Here is a 17,760-nt window from a genome sequence, read left to right as displayed (position 1 = left end):
TTTCAAGAGTTCAGCCTCCACTAAATATCCCCAAGACCCAAATCAATGGTGTTACCCACCCACACATGTACTGAGGTAGTTACAGGCACAACTTTCAACACCAGGAACTGGATATGTTTTAGTTGTAGTCAATAGCCCTTAAAAAGTGGCTGGATGTTGGGTGGAGAGACACAGGCAATGGCATGCTGAAGCTGGCTTATTCCAATTTGTGAGAACCAATTGTTACATTTTCAGGAGTTTTGCAAGCCAATTATTAAACCATGAGTAGGTTGGAATAGGCCATGCCACCCCTCTTCCCCTGGCAGCCAGTTGTTAAAGTTTATCAGCACACAATTGGATATGAAGCCTCTGGTACAAACAAAGATAAACTAGAATTAGAGCTCTTCTTGGTGCTGACACTATACCCCAGTTTTTCTCCAGTCATCTGTTTTCTTAATCCTGTTCATACCTTAGAATGACGTAGCTTCCAGAGTACCTCGTGAGCTATGATCTTTATCTGCATCTACTATGCCTATGGACTTAGTTTTTCAGTATTGTTAACCAGCTTTTACTTTTCCCTTGGTGGTCTTATTCTGCTGGAGACCTTACCTAGACCTTAGCTTACCTGCCTTTAGTCTTGGCTTAGATCCCTGCAGACCCAACCTCGTGGTGTCTCAGAGAGCTAAAGAATCTGTTCAGTGTCTGCATATATATATATATATATATATATATATATATATATATATATGCATACATGTATATAAAATATGCCTCATTGTACCAGACTGCTGGTGCTCTGTCCATATCCTTTAACACTTACCATTTTACTATATGCCAAGAGCATCTACTGCAGACACCTGTAGCTCTCTCCTTGAGGCCTCTTCTTCAGGTCACAGACGGGGCAGGCTGTAGGTGCTGGCAAGTTAATGAGGAGTTAATAATGGTGAGTTAATAAGGAACCTTTATCCAATATTTGATGGAAGTGGAAGTTAAATACCCCAGATTACCCAGATAGAACTCTGAAGTATGTTCTATAACCATCTCCCAGAAGTCTCCAATGGGATTGGGTTCCAGCTGCCCATAGAGGTAACCTGTTCATTAATACATCCCCTGTTGTCTTCTTCCCAGTCCCTGTATCACTTTGCCTCTCCCCTGCTGGTACTCCTGGGATTACCTCCTAAACAAATCACTTGCATGCACATATTGTCTCCTATTCTGATTCTGGGGGAGACCCATTCTGAGACACTCATCTCCCTCATCATTATGTCAATAACAGATTGTAAGACATTTATGAACCAAATTCTGAAAAATGCTTGAGTTATAACACCTGAATTAGAAGATTCTTGGCTGGCACATCACACACTAGTAAATGTTCAACTCGGCATCTGCTTTATTTTTAATGCTGTGTGATGGCCAAACGTTTTGCAGTAGTGTTTGTTGTGTTTTCCCTTTGCCATGATCCAAGTAATGCAATAGGGATACATACATAGTTGTTTTTAGTTTTGTGCTTAATTTTAAAATCTGTATAAATATGAAATGACAGAGATGTCTGTTTATTAAACATTGCAAGATTGTATGACATTACACAGTATGTGACAGTATTTCAGCTTGTAATTGTGTCCTTTAGCTGTTGATACATAATTCTATAACTTTTAGGAAAGAGTTAATCTGGAAGCCGCATCAGCCACCCTTTAGTGGAACCCAGGAGTCCTTACAATCGCAAAAGTTTGGGAAACATTTGAGCCATACTAGCTGAAGTCTATGGATTGTTTTTTGAGTATTCTGAAACAGTAAAAGAATAAGGGAGGAGGGAGAACACTTTTAGAGAGAGAAAAAACATTCAAATTAATACAATGATAAAAATATTTTCACTTGCTAAGATTTCCAATTTCTTTAGTAATGGAAAGGAAATGCCCAGACCCTAGAAGGATTGAAAGTAAAGTCCTACTGTGAATTTCTATTTAATGACATTGCTGAATTTCCACATTTTCTTTTCACACCTACAAAAGAAATGCTGGGATACAAATCTTACAACTATAGTTATTTCAAGTTTAAGCTTTGGACTCAGTGTGTATATATACAGAAATTATTTAGTAGTACTAGATCATTCTAAAATTTATCTTTTAGCCATGGAACATCAATTGCCAAGGTCTGTTAAACATATTTAGTACTACTTCCTGGTTTTGGGGTTTTTTTTTTTTGGTCATTCTATAATTCTATAATGCAAGGTCAAACGGATAATTAAGTGGGCCCCTTTTTCTAACAACCATACATTTTTTAATTCATGTAAATGCAGACAAATATGACAGCCTGGGATCCTTTATTTGATGGCTTCTAGGACTCTATATTCTTACAGATTCAACATCTGTATTCCTGTTCAAGCTGTAGTGATGGGTACTTATTATACATTCTTTTGGGGGTCTCTCCCAATGGATGTTTTTGAACTTGGTTTAGGTACTGTGACTCAAGGTTTTTTGTTTCTTTTTTTGTGTTTATTTTCTGTGAGTCAGTGATGCTCTCTGCAGAAATGAAGATTTTCATGTAGATGATGAAATGTCATCTCAGTGTAACACCTCGGGGGAGATAGCACTTGCCTCCAAGAGGGCAGGGTCTGGCATCTTGAGCCATGCCTTAGTATAAGAAATGTTAGTTTTCTCACCTCTCACTCTTTACTGTTGATTATTTTTTATTCTAAGAAATGACTCTTTCATTTTATAAAGTAAAATCATTGCTCCCCATGGTGGTTTTGAATAGACTTTAGCCCTTCGTCAATTTTCTAATTCTAAAAATATTTAAATTTTATAAAATATAACAATTGCTTCCCCCACCCTAGTTTTGAATATAGACTATCAACACCCTCATTCTTTCACAAGACTGCCTATTCAATTATGAGGCACAAATGAGAATATGCTATATTGAGGTTTTTTTTTAAAAATATCTCCTATGGGCTGTGTGTGGTGGCTCACACCTGTAATTCCAGAACTTTGGGAGGCTGAGGCAGGAGGATCATCTTGAGGCTGGAACTTGAGGCTAGCCTGGGAAACATAGGGACACTCCCATCTCTACAAGAAATTAAAAAAGAAATTAGCCAGGCATGGGGGTGTGTGCCCATAGTCCTAGTTACTCAGGAGGCTGAGTCAAGATGATTGCTTAAGCCCAAGAGTTCGAGGCTACATGACTGCACCACTGCACTCCAGCCTGGGCAACAGAACGAAATTCTGTCTCTAAAATAAAATAAAATAAGCCACTTATGTTTAAGATCAAGCCCTATTGTCCTGTTGATCTATGCCAGCTGAAACATACAGCTTTTCATCCCATTTTAGATTCCAGCTAAAGCTAAATATTTTATGAGCTGCAACACTCACCAATTTTGCAAAGGGGTATGGTAAAATAACCTAATTTAAGATCCAAAATCATCATCTACAGTCCATTTTAAAGTGAAAATTCTTTAAAAAGAAATCCTATTTTTATCTTTTCTCATAGAAAAAAAGGACAGAAATGGGAAGTAAAATATTTTCGCCTATCGAAAATTTTCCATGTATAGAAGTCATCCAGGTTGCCTGGTGACCTCATTGAAAGGAACAGTATTCATTCTTCTTCCACCGTTATGGGGAGGTTTTGTCAGTACCCTTTTATAGGCAGCAACTTGAGTGTTGGCCTGTCTTCAAGGGAGATGTGGACTAAGATGGAATCATTTATTATAAAATGTCCCCAGAAATCTGGAATATGCACCTATCATTTTTCCATTAGGATAGAAACTTAACAAAGTATATGTTGAAAAATTAAAATAAATTCATTCACTTTCTCTTTTCCCTTAGCCTTTATTTTCCGGGCTATATAGGGAAATGTCAATGCTTCAGAGTAAAGCAAAGTGGGAAAAAATCCAAGGGATTACATTTAGTTTCAGTGGCTGTCTGCTCACCATAAAATATTTCCAAGTTAGCTAAATTAATTGAATATGCAGTTATGAAATGGAATGCCCCAAGGAATTGGTAGCAAAGGCCTGGTGTGATATATTTACTTTTCTAACCTGATTTTTTCACCTGCATTACAGGTTTGGCTTCTAAAAAAGGAAGTCAGCCTGGATTGCTGACCCTTCTTCCATTTGTTGGAGAGTTACCTCTGATGAGAGAATGTTCACGCAGAAATTATCCTGTGTATGTTTACACACACACACACACACACACACACACACACACACACACACACACACACACACACAAACTCTAGACATTCCCCACCAGCGTGTGTGTGTGTGTGTGTGTGCGTGTGTGTGTTAGAGAGAGAGAGAGAGAGAGAGAGAGAGAGAGAGAGATCTGATTTCAGTTTCCATGGAAATGGGCTAAATAAGGACTTTAGCAGACAGGAGTGAGTGCTACTTCTCCTTTAGCTGTTCCCAGCTGCTGGGTTCCAGCTCAGCACTATTGAAACAAAATCTGCAATAATCCCAGTTCTTTACATTATGATATTGTAATTTGGTACCTGTAACATATAATTTTAGATTCAAACTTTCTTTTGTGACAGTGATAATCACTCATCCATTTATTTAGTCCTGTGAAATGAACTAAAAAAGAACACTCACCTAGGAACTCCCAACAATTGTTTTGACACCCCATGTATATATACTGCTTTGTTACTTTCCTCCTAGGTTTTTCCCCTTTCTCTCCACACAGGTGATGACCTATAACTAATACACCCAACGTTCCCTCTTCCCAACCCTAAATACTCAGGGAAAACCAGAATTCTACAGAAAGAAGAGGCTAAGCTTATATCTTTTCTTAGGCTTCTGCTGACTTCTTGTAAGCCCAGGCAGGCAGGCATATAGGGTGCTTCCCACTACAATTTTATTTCCCCATTTGTGATTATATATTAAAGTAAGGCCAGGAACTGGTTTTTCTTTTCTTACTTCAGAGACAGAGGTGTACCATTGTGACTGTTAAGCCAAAGAAGGCACCATATACAAGATTTTATAAAAAGACATCTGCTGCTAAACAAATACACAAGCAAGCAAACACAAAAAAAACCCCAAACCTCTGCCTGTAGGATATTGAGTCATATACACTTTTTTTTCATTGCTCATCTGGTATAAACAAAACAAAACATAAACAACACAAAAGAACCCATACTAATTACTCTTAAAGAGAAATGAAATACCTGGGCATAAAAAAGAAAGAAAAGGCCAGGCGTGGTGGCTCACACCTGTAATCCCAGCACTTTGGGAGACCGAGGCGGGTGGATCACTTGAAGTCAGGAGTTCAAAACCAGCCTGGCCAACATGGTGAAACCCCGTCTCTAACAACAATACAAAATTAGCTGGGCGTGGTGCACATCTGTAAATCCAGCTGCTTGGGAGGCTGAGGCAGGAGAATCGCTTGAACCCAGGAGACAGAGGTTGCAGTGAGCCAAGATCGCGCCATTGCACTCCAGCCTGGGTGACAGAGTGAGACTCTGTCCCCCCCCCCGCCCCCCCCCAAAAAAAAATCAAACTGGAGATATTTCCCTGGCCCACCGACATTTGACTCTTTGTTGTGTGCTTAGTAGAGGATTAGAAATAAACCCGAAAAAGTGAAAGCAAAAAAAGAAATATGTGAGATGATAGATATGTTAATTAGCTTGATTTAATCATTCCACAATGCATACATATATCAAAACATCACATTGTATCCCATATATACAATTTTTATGTCAATTAAAAATAAATGAATAAAAAAGAAAAGGTGAAAGCAATACATTTGAAATCTGCTTTACATTCGAAATTTGATATCAATATTGAAAACAGGATGCTTCATTGGAAGATGGGATTTTAATATGAAAAGATAGTCAACTAAGGACTCCATGTATTTGGCATGAGCCATTTCCCAGGTGACTTGGGGGCTTCTACATTGTATAAACTCGATGTGCAAGCATGAAAGATCGCCCTCTGGTGAAAGCTGGTCAGATGGAGAGGAACGGTGGAATTGCCAATCATCAGTGAGATGGTTTTCCCTGCTGATTTTGTTTCTGTGTAGGTGTGGGATGATTTAAATACATATTTTAGGCATTAGAGAAACTCAAGTAGTACAAAATACCGGATTTTTTTTTTCCTGAAAGAGTTGGCCGTTTTTTATTACCTTGATTTTTTAAACTATCTTTAAAAGGGAAAAATACTGTACACATTTGCCTCAAATGTAACAAGTTTAGTCATATTTTTATAGATATTAAGAAATGCAGGGGTCTGGGGTGGCATACACAGCCTCTTCAGATAAAACATTTCTGTTTATATCCACGAACCATTCCCCTGTAGATACTGCAAATAAGCAGTAGAAACATCTAGGCTTGTTAATGTTCAGAAGGGCCTTGCTATGATGATGTAGAGGGTACCAAAAAAGATCTGTGTGTCTCTTGACTTTAGGTAAAAATTAAGAGTTTATTAATGCCCCTTGCTGCAAAGTATTACAGCTCTTTGTGGGAAATTGTTCTGGGTACATTTTTGATTAAATTTCACCCTGAGCACTTTCTGCCTTTCCTGGAGAAAAGTGATGTGACTCACACTTCGTAAAGCTTTAGGTTTGACTATTATTTTTTTCTAGTAGGGTTTTATGCTTATCTGTCTCAAAACTGACCAAGCTGAACTCTTTTATGTGCTCTAGCATTTGGATACTTTTTCCTAGTTTGAAAATAGTTTATTATGACCAGAATCACCCACTTGCCTAAGTGTGAAGAAACCCAACTAAAATACTGGGAAACACAACATAACTATGGGGTCTTTTTGGAGGAACAGATGATAAGGTTTCTGAATACTGAATTAGTGGTTATTTTGATTGACAAGCTGTGGTCTTATGATCTATTGCCATGGAAGCAACTTAAAAATGTATTGTGATTTAGCCCAAAACTTTACAATGTAATATGCAATTTCAGGAACTTCTTTCACTAGCAATGACAATAAGAGAGGGGCCATGTTTAAATGTTTAAACTATTTTATGTCTAGGGTGAGGATCTTTTCCAACATTACTAAATATTCAACATAGCTTCTCTTCTTTTTTGTTTTCTCACCTACTACAATTGGACTGTTAAAGGAACATTGAACAGTTATCACTATTTTGTCATTAATAATTATTGGCAGAGGTTATCTTTGTTGTCAGAAATACTAAGAGCATTGGCTATGTAGACATACTTTTTACAACTTTGAAACCTTTGCACATTTAGAGGAATGAGAGAAGTTTGATCAAGAAATTACTAAAACCAAGCTGAAATTTCTTTTGTTTGGGCCTAGCATTCAATAATTCAATAATTTTGCTCAAGGGTTCTAAGCTGGATTGTAAACCACAACAAATAGTGGGGTGGTTGTATTATGGGATTATAAACAATAGGAAGAGAACTTGAGTGTATTTAAAGCTGCTGAAGAGGAATTACAGGTCAATAATTCAAAAGAAAATATGGGGTCCCTTTATTCCGAAAAACATAGATTCAGGCTCTGTATCTTTATCTTATAGACAATCCAGAACAATTTACATTATCCTCAGCTCATATTCCGTCATTCCTCACATATTTGATTGTTTTCAGCTTCCCAGTAATTACTTTTTCCCTGTTATACTCTATGCCAAGGTTTTTTGGGGGAACTGCACTAGGGTTCCTCTTAACGTCCACTCCCAACTACTGTGTGTGTGTTTGTGTGTGAGAGAGAGAGAGACAGAGAGTTTGGTATAAGCTTCTAAGCTTCTAGTCTTGGATAGTTCTTCTGTTGCTTGTGTGACTGTTCTTCTAAATGGATGTTGCCTATCACCAGGCCTCCATGCACGGCACTTCCTTTCCTTGAGGTTGATGAAATGCACCGGTTTTCCCATCAAACTGATGCTAGGGATCAATGGAAACTGCCCACTTCTTCCTAAGACGAGGAGTTGGCAATTTGGAGGGATCAGCCCATATATTCTTCCTCACCACTTCTTTCCCCCTTCTCTGGATCACCAAGCAAATATTCTAAATAAATTTCCACAATTCCATACCTTGGAAGAGATCTCTGTGGTTTTGTGTCTATGCTATTCTTCTTGCTTATGACTTGGAAAATTCCAACAAATGCAATTTTCCCACTGTGAAACTGTTAGCAATTTTTAAATTGCAAGGCACATTCACTTTTCCAGGTTTCTTTTCTTTAAAGCGTACTATTTGGCTGCTCTTAGCTGTGCTCGTGCATAAGAAACATATAAAAGGGGAAGATAACATTTTTTCAGTGGTATCCTGCAGACATCCGAAGCCTTTGGCCTGCCAAACCTTACAGAACTATAGGGCTGGGCCTGCCAAGGCATTTTAATGTGCCTCAAATGTGTCAGGCATATTGTAAAAGGTGGTGTGCATGTGTATGTGTGCATGCATATCTGTAATATGTGTGTATGTAAGCATGTGCATATGTACAGGTATATGTTTCTATGTTTTATAGTTGTGTTGTACACACATATATGCATGTGTACATTTATGTGTGTCAATGTGTATGTGTGTGTGTGAAGCAGAGCCAACGGGTCATTACCAGTTTGCCCAGTCACCCACAGTCCTGGGAGGCATCATGGCAACTGCCTTGGTGATTCTGGATCAGTGGGTAAAGGCAATTTTGACAGGATGGTAATTTAAAGAATAAATATCTGAAAGGCTGAGCTAAACACGTTCAAGATTCATCCTAGAAAATTAAGGAAATTGTTTTGTCAAAGAGAACGTTATCAGTTTTCCTGAGCATGGGCCTGGAATGAGTCATGGAAATGGGCTGGGTCTGTGCCATTTTGCAGGAATTAGACAAAGCACTTTGTTGATCCTGATGAACAAAGTCCTTGCCGGGCGCGGTGGCTCACGCCTGTAATCCCAGCACTTTGGGAGGCTGAGGAGGGCGGATCACGAGGCCAGGAGATCGAGACTACCATGGGTAACACGGTGAAACCCCGTCTCTACTAAAAACACACACACACACACACACACAAATTAGCCGGGCGCGGTGGTGGGCACCTATAGTCCCAGCTACTCAGGAGGCTGAGGCAGGAAAATGGCGTGAACCTGGGAAGTGGAGCTTGCAGTGAGCTGAGATGGCGCCACTGCACTCCAGCCTGGGTGACAGAGTGAGACTCCATCTCAAAAAAAAAACGACAACAACAACAAAAAACCCTCAAACTTTACATCAGATGCTACAAAGTTAAGCTAATATTCCTCCATCTCCACAGAAAGCTTTCCTTATCATGGCTGGGCAGAAGATGATGGAGGGGCCACTGATCAGCCATTGGTGTGTCCTTTGTGCTTCATGCAAGGCCAAGCAGTGATTCACCCAGCCCTTCCCATAGGCCAACCCAGGTGGCTTCCGTTGTGACTGAAGTTATATCAGCAGCAGCAGAGCCAACAAGTACAGTATAGTCATTTATTTTCCAACTTCCTCCAGCCACCTCTATTTTATCTAGCTTCTGACTTGGAGTCAAGAGAACTGGGCTTCTGCATATTTGTGTATAAAACACACTTGTCCTTTTTTTTTTTTTTTGAGACGAAGTCTCACTCTGTTGCCAGGCTGGAGGGCAGTGGTGAAATCTCGGCTCACTGCAACTTCTACCTCCCGGGTTCAAGGGATTCTCCTGCCTCCTGAGTAGCTGGGGCTACAGGCACGTGCCACCATGCCCAGCTAATTTTTTTGTATTTTTTAGTAGAGGTGGGGTTTCACCATGCTGGCCAGGATGGTCTCAATCTCTTAACCTTGTGATCTGCCCGCCTCCGCCTCCCAAAGTGCTGGGATTACAGGCTTGAGCCACTGTGCCCGGCCACACCTGTCCTTAAATGCACCCATCTGTCCATGGCCACGGTTGCTTCTTTGCCCACTAAAAATATTAACTAGATGAATGAGACTTATTCTCTCCAGTTTGAGAGTAGGGTACTGCACGTGTGTGAAAGCATGCCTGGTGTAGACATCTCAGAGTAGGGCTCATTTGGGAGCAGGCCTTCTAAGGATGTGGTATGCAGTTGCAAACAGCATATCACTATATATAACCTGGAAATAGGCTGCTCTTCCCTGGTTCTTTGACAGGGCACACTTCTATATGTTGGCTTTGTTGGCTGCTGCCTTTATGTGTGTATGTGTGTGTGGGATGGTTACTGAAAATTTGAGGCTATATATAATTTGTTGCAACAGTGAGAATGTGGTAGCAACCTGGTGTTCCTCTTGCCAACAAGAGCACAGTACAGAGGGCTCCTTTCCTGGTCCTGCTGTGGAGGGCATATTTAGCTGCTGCTAGAAGATGAATTGGCACTGAAAATACATTTGCAGAATAAAGAAATGAATGAATGAAAGAATGAATGAAGAATAAATGAATAGAAGTAGGCACTTGGCTTGGGATGAAGAAACCAATATTTTGAAGCATTTTTGGATCCTTAGAGAAAAGATAGTTCAAAAGTTCTTGATTGCTCATTAGCCAAAATGAGGACACCAGGATCACACTCCCAATGAGGTCTGTATTAATCTAGGACAGTGGTTCTTCACCCTTTTTCGGTCATAGACCTCTTTTGGAATCTGAGCCCTCAGTTTAGGAAAATGCACATGTTGAACATATACACACATTTTTGCATGTAACTTAATTGTAGGAAACTCAGAGCCCCCTCCCATGAACTCATTTGGCCCCCAGGTTAAGACCCCAATAATTTAGATGAATAGAATTTGGCAGTAAAGTGGCAAAATGGAGAAAGAATTGAGGCTAAAAACTAGATTTCAATTATAGTCTCCTATCTGTTTCTAATTAGCTCTGTGAATATAATTTCATTACTCCAGGGTTCAGTTTTCTCATGTGAAAAACAAAGGGGTAGGCTTAATTCTAACCAAAGATTCATCTGGTGTCAGCATTCTGGAAGGAGAAGCTGCTGGCACATTCCACAGGAACATCACTTCTTCCACCAAGGTTTCTCTGCTGGTTTTCTCCTTGGTACACATCGCTTTTTTTGTACTTTGAAAAGAAGGCTTCTTTCCTCACCAGGTAGGCTCCTAATCAGGTGGTACTAATTTTAATCTAACTCAAAAATCTGCACAGAGGCCATAGCTCTCCGGTCGCCTCCCTTCCTCTTCCTTCCACGGTGCTCTCATAGATATCAAAGAGGACTTCAAACAAATCACCTGGGCAGCAGCGGGGCAGGTGAGAGGCAAGCTGGGGGGGACATCCTGGCACTGCCTATTCAGGTGAACGGATTGTAGCTCATCCACTTTCCTCTTTGCTTTCTCCTGGACTGGCATGAAACAGAAATAACAGTTGTAACCACCACAGGGAGGAACTCTGCAATGTGTTGGCTGCAGCCATTCTTAGTTCTTTGCCAGCAAATCCACTAACTTAATATTTTTCTTTGTATTGCAGCTTTACTATTCTTTTAAAAACCAGGAACTTTATGTCTGTAAATACCTGGTGCTTTTTACACAAAATTAAAAGCAAATTACCTAAAGGGAATGTTTACATTCCCTCAGACAAGCCATCCACAGTTATTCAGTAATCAGTGGTGTCCCTTCCCCATCCCCAAAAGCAAGTGCCTGTATCCGTTTTTTTCAAAGATCATAGTACGACGCCAACATCCAGGACTTGCAGCCCCTTTACAATAGCCCCACTATGTGGTGATCAGCTTCATTTTGATGTCCTAAAATGACTTGTAATTAACTACCTTCTGTGGCAACTCATTGTATTTGTAGCCCTAATCTCAGGCTCAAATCTACTTCTCAGTAGCTTTACATCCCGAGCCCTAATGCCACTGTGCGAGATTGATGAATTACAAATAATGTCTTGAGTCTCTTTTCTTTGCCAGGCCTTTCCAAGAGTGCTTTCCAAATGTCATCTCTCATCTCATTCAATCCCCACAATATACCTGCAATGTCACTCAAAGGTAGACTCTACAAGAGCAGATTTAAAAAAATCTGATTTGTTGACTGTTGTGTCCCCAGCCTCTCGAACAGTATCTGGGCAATATTTGGCACTCGATAAGTATTTGCTGAATTTAAAGACATTTACTGATATTATCCCCATTTTACAGATGAGAAAACAGAGTCACAGAGGTCAAACACTACTATAAGCTACAGGGGTACTTTAATAGGATCCAAAAGAATAAAGCCATTATGAGGAAGATAACATTTGTGTCCAAGAGGTTCTGCCTCTTGCCACACCCCCAAGACAGCTGCCCATTCCACCTTTTCTTGTGATGGACACAGCTGAGCTCTGTCATTGACACTGGAGAAATGTGGTGTCATGGTCCCATAATGCCACTTACGATTGGGTGATGGTTAGTTAGAATGAAAGGGTCATAAGGGTTACCAAGGGCCTCATTTGGAGCGGTATATTGCATACATAAGCGTGGCCATGGAGGATGGCATCTGATTATCACACTTCTGACTGAAAACTGAGGGAGTAAAAGGCAGAAGGTAGGAAAGGCAGAAGCAAACACAAGCAAACACAAACCACAAACCAAATTAAAGCAAAACAAACATCAAAGAAACTAAAAACTCCAAAACCCAAAACAAAGTAAAACTTATGAGCTGGAACAATGGAGAAACATTTCATGAGGGTTTGTCTTCCTTTTTCTCTGGAACAAACTGTACTTCTTTTAACCTGAGGAGCCCTGATGCTGCTTGTTGAAATGTTGCTGTAGGCTAAACAATAATGCCCTATTTCAAGTATCATTTTCTTTCTTCCAAACTCCACATTCCTTGTGAATTGACATCTTCTTCTTCCACTAAATGAGAGAATATCACCCTTACCCTGACTTTTAAAAATTTTCCTTATGAATGGCCAAAAAAGTCCCAGTATCACAGTTTTTTAGTTGACGAGGAGCAATATTTTTGATGAATCGAATATTTTCTTTGGTAAACAAACAACAAACACCAACTAAAAACCAACCAAGTAAGTTTCTTTGGTAAAGTGGACGTTAATGTCTTGGTTGGAATTAATTGAAAGAAAAAAAACACAGCTTCTTCAAGTGTTTGCAGGGATCAATTTTTCCCTCTTTATAGCAATTCAAAAAGTAAAACTTGACGAAGTAAAGACTTAGATTTTACGGGGATGTGATTCTGAGTTACTTCTAAAGTGTCTTCTCCATAGCGGGGCTAAACCAATGCAGCAGAGCAATAATCAATAATCAGTATTAACAAATAAATAATAATTATCTAACAATAAATAATAAATCTTGGCATGCATAATCTCCCAATAGAAAATTTCATTTCACAGTCAGAATTCCATAAGCCTTCATTTCAAGTGCTGAAAAGAGAAGTTGACAAGTTTGAAAATGCCCTTCATTAAAAAATACAATATCCCAGGGTATACAGAGACTCAATCAAGTTGGAAAACTATTATCTGTCATAAAACAAAGTTCCACAGGAAGTCATTCTGGTTGACCAAATTGAATGATTAAATTCTCAACAAAATCCATTTAATTGGTGTGTGTGTTGTGTCAGGTTTTGTGGAGTTGCTTTAAGCCGAGGTGCTCCACGTGGCTGACACTAAATCAATGACTGATTTAGAACACACTGTTCAGAAAACGATTTAGCAACACATGATTTAACAGTAAAACCAATCCCCTCTTCAGTTGTGTTTTATGAATAATAGCCTAGTTGCGGGCCCCTTGGAGAGAGAATTGATCGAAGATCTATTATGCAAACTTGCCCTTTTGTCAGGACTGTACTTGTCCTCAGATTAAAGCTTATTATCTTCTAGTTGAGTGTATAACACGTTGGTATTATCACTTAGTGTGTCTGCAGAGAAGACTGAACGACTGTGTAATGCATTAGCTACAATCCCCTGCACATGTATTTAGAACTGTATGGACAACAGTACGTGAAACAGAAAGCACAGGTTTGCGCTTGGTGTGGTTACATCTGAATTATTTGGCCTTTTGGAAAGACAATGGCAAACCTAAACCTCAAACATTTTAATTCCAGACACTAAAAAAATGTCTGCCCTGTGGCCAACAAAGTCCTATGTTCCTACTTTGGAAATGCATTTTGAGAGGAGTAATAGCCATCTTATGAGAATACTGAAAATTGGCCTGCCCTGTCTTAGGTATGCTGAAATGATGAAAATCCTTTAGTGGTGTGACCTGAGTGAGTCACTTTATTCTCCTAGGTGTCAGTTTCCTCCTCTGCAGAAGATAGGTAAGCTGCACAGTATGTCTGCTAAGGTTCAGAAAGGTAAGATGCTTTTGGGAAATGCTTACCACTACAGATGTCTAAGGAAGCTACATCTCTAAAAGGGGAAAATACTGTAGATATTTGCTTCAAATGTAACCAGGTTTTAGCTTCATTTTTATAAATTTAAAGAAATGCAGGGGCCTGGGAAACATATACAGCCTTTTTAGATCTAAACCATTTCTGTTTAGATCTATGAACCATTCTTCTGTAGATACTGGAAGTCAAGAGTATAAATATCTAGGCTTGTTAATTTACAGAAGGGCCTTGCTATGATGACGTAGAAGGACATCAAAAAAGATGTGGGGGGGGGGGACCAGCAAGGTGAGGTGCAGCCACTTTAGCAAGAGAATTGGACTGCCATCATTGATAGATTTGTATTAGTGAATACTTTTCCCAGTCTTTTCCATCTATCTCCCTTTTGGCCCTTTATCTCCCTGCACTTTTACAAAGCTTCTCAGTGTCAGGACTCAGACTTACCAAAGATCTTCTTCCCCTCTCTGTCTCTGAGCAGGTGTGTTTCACAGCAAAGGCAGACTGGCACTACAAGTTGGAAGCAACAGCAAATAACTATTTCAGTGTTCATTTTTTTTCCCGCAGTTTTGTGTGGGCCGATGTTTCTGGGTATCCGTGCAAAAAATGCATGTAGGGCCAACGCAAACAGCTGTACCAGCTGGCTATTTTGTTGTTGTTGTTAAAATGGAGACACTATATCTGGGTCCAAGTAGACACCTGCTTTTGCTCCATCATGCCAGGTATTTGGGTTTGGCCCTGTGGTTTTGGGTCCCTGGATCCTCCTGCCAAGAGCTGTAACTAATAAAGCAGACCCATTTGGTGACAAGTGACAAGCTATTCCAAAGTAGAATCACACCAATTCTGCAGTGCTGGAGCTGCCATTGGTTTTAAGGTGTTTTAAGCAAACCAAACTATACAAATGTTAAAAGCATACCAATGGCGGAATATGATAATTTCATTCTAGACAACGAAACTGCTTCACCTGGGTGAATTTAGCGGTGAATCAAGTTTAGTCCATGAGTGATGGCCACTCTACCACATATCAGTTTCCAAGGCTCTGGCTTGCTTTTGCTGGTCAGAACTTTCACAAGTATCTCCTTCAGTGTTAGGGAGCTAGGTGAGACAGCTAACACCTCAAACCACAGACCATGACTGGAGCTACTGCTCTACAGAAGTTCTGGAAGCCTTATTGTTTGAACAATGCTTAAAGCTGTTTCTGCCTTGGCAGTTGACCTTTCAATCAGTGGGTTTTGTCACAATGCCAGCAACATCTGCAGTTTGGATAAGGCAGGATCCTGCTTGTTAATAAGCTTTCTTCTACTTGATCTTAGTTTAAGAGACTATAGGTCTCCCAGGGTGTGTGTGTGTATGTGTGTGTGTGTTTGTGTGTGTGTCTATGTGTGTGTGAATTCTCATAACAACTCTGTTGTTTTAAAGACTGAAAATATGCCATGCCCATTTCTCCCCACTGTCCTTCCCTTTTTTTTTTTTTTTTGGCAATGCCTGTTTCCTATCTTTAAAAAAGGGAACAACTTTGAATTTAATTGTTTCATTAACATAATCTCTTTGGTCTTGATAAGACCTAAGGTGAAAATATGCCAAGCAGACATTATCACACTGTTGTAATTTGGTCAACCACACGGGTACTATCGATATCTACCATTTCTACACACTCAATTTCCTCCCGGTTCTCAGGATTTTTCTTCTCTTTCCTTTTTTTCTTAGAGGGTGGCAGGAAAGTCAGTATCACAGGTAAAATGGCAAAGCAGTGAAAGAAGGTGACAAATGCTATTAAAAACAAGCACCTGAACAGTGTACAGGTCAGATTTGAAGGCACAGCTGCAAGAGGAATCAGACCAACAATATAGCAGAGGTAACTCTGTAAAATAGCTACCCCATGCACTTCCAGGGCATTTTTTACCCATTTAGTTCTTGTGAAATCCTTGCCCAGAACAAATGTGGATAACATTGGAGCACAATTGTCAATTGTGTAATTAATTCCATAAATTAAGCATAGCACAGAAATGCAGTCCAGTTCTACTTTCCATAATGTCATGAAACCTATCACTCCAAACTCCACGGACACAACTGTGAGAGTGATCCAGACGTTAATCAGTGAATCTGCCACCAGGAATGCCGAGAAGAAGAGCAGGAACAAAGCACTGATGCAGGAGTTGTGCAGGGGGGCTCCCAGAGAGGAGGCATATCGATCCATGTACACAAAGGACGGATTGAAGACGATGAACTTCACCTTGGAGGTGACAGAAAGTCTCCTCAGGGTTTCCAAGAGATCATAGAGTTCTTCTCTGTTTGTTTCCATGGTCTTGGCCACCAAAAACATTCTGGAGGCCACTACATCGACCTCATCATTGTATTTTTTAGAGAAGATGATGTCCTCTTGAAAATGTGAAAATTGAGGGGCTTTCAGAAAGGAATTCCTCAACATGTCTGTGAAATTTTTCTTAGGCAAGCCAGTGGATACATTGAGTTTCCGAAGGTAATTTAAATAGCTCTCAAACCAGGATATCCGTACAAACCCCTTGGTGTATTCTAGAACATCTTCTTGGACACTAGTGTTCCAGTATTCTATAGACTCATATATGTAAAACCCAATCACAGGACTGTAGTTGCTGAAGTACTTTTGCTGGGCAGTAGTGTACTCAATGGTTTGTGTCGCGGTTGCTACAATGTTACTAAGGTCTGACCCTTCACTGACCTGCAGATAGCCCATTAAGGCAAAGGAAATATAAATAAGGTAAAAGAGAACTACAAAAGGCTTGACATAGGTGTTGGTTATCCAGTCACAGTAATAGCGTTTGAGGAAACATACCAATAGGTGACTCTCGTAAGTGTTCGCTTCCTCGCCTTCAGCTGTGTCCTCACTGAATCTGGCCGTCAGGAGAAACCTGTACCATGCTGGCTTCTCCTGCAATGCCTCAGGCTTTGGGACTTTTCTACAGAAGATACTATGCTGGTAATTGTTTTCTATGTAGCCAGTGAACACTAGGCTGGAACCATAAAACGAGAGTACATAGAGGTAGTTGAAGAAGATCGCAATACAGGAATTGCAGCAGAAAATCCTGGCTGCCTCAATGTTCGTGAAAGGGCTGGCCCCTATGCCAAAGGTGACCAGGTACATGGCAGTGGTGAGAGAAAAGGAGAGCATGGAGTCTGCATAGACTGCTGCAGTTCTCTCTTTAACATGTTGGTCTTCTCTAGTTTTCCTCCAGGAGGATAACATTTCAAAAGTCCCATATAATCCATGACCTAAGGGGGCAGAAAAAGACCAGAGCAGAAGTTGAAAGAACTAATCTCTTAAGAGGGAAATCAACTTGATTCTGAGGGACTACTGGGTCAAAGGAAACGTAATCAACCCTAGTGGTGACGGGTATGTAAATGCCAATGATCTCTCCTATGCAGAGATAGACTCATGTTTTTATGAATCGTAAATGTTAATGGATAATGAAAGGGCAGCTAGAGAAGCAAAGATCTTCATATTCCCTCTGGCTTAAGACAGTTCTCTTCTTTGGAGTGTTCCACCAAACGAACAGCACTTAGATGAACTTTTGCCTATAGAAAGCTGAGTAGAGCCAGTCATGGTGGCTCATGCCTGTAATCCTAGC

The 17,760-nt window shown here is 40.1% G+C and overlaps 1 protein-coding gene across 1 annotated transcript in view; it reads right to left on the bottom strand.

Annotated features, from left to right (window-relative positions):
• Positions 1-6,051: 6,051 nt before the first annotated feature.
• PTCHD1 (patched domain containing 1) overlaps positions 6,052-17,760 on the bottom strand; it is a 68,800-nt gene continuing 57,091 nt past the window's right edge. Inside the window, exon 3 of the mRNA XM_031006127.3 lies at positions 6,052-17,404. Within this exon, the coding sequence (XP_030861987.1) occupies positions 15,750-17,404 (1,655 nt within the window). The 3' untranslated portion in view covers positions 6,052-15,749. The remainder of the gene's footprint in view (positions 17,405-17,760) is intronic.

This window comes from Gorilla gorilla, chromosome X (genome assembly GCF_029281585.2).
Source record: "Gorilla gorilla gorilla isolate KB3781 chromosome X, NHGRI_mGorGor1-v2.1_pri, whole genome shotgun sequence".
In the NCBI taxonomy this organism is placed as follows: Eukaryota; Metazoa; Chordata; class Mammalia; order Primates; family Hominidae; genus Gorilla; species Gorilla gorilla.
This window is presented reverse-complemented; position numbering and strand designations above follow the sequence as displayed.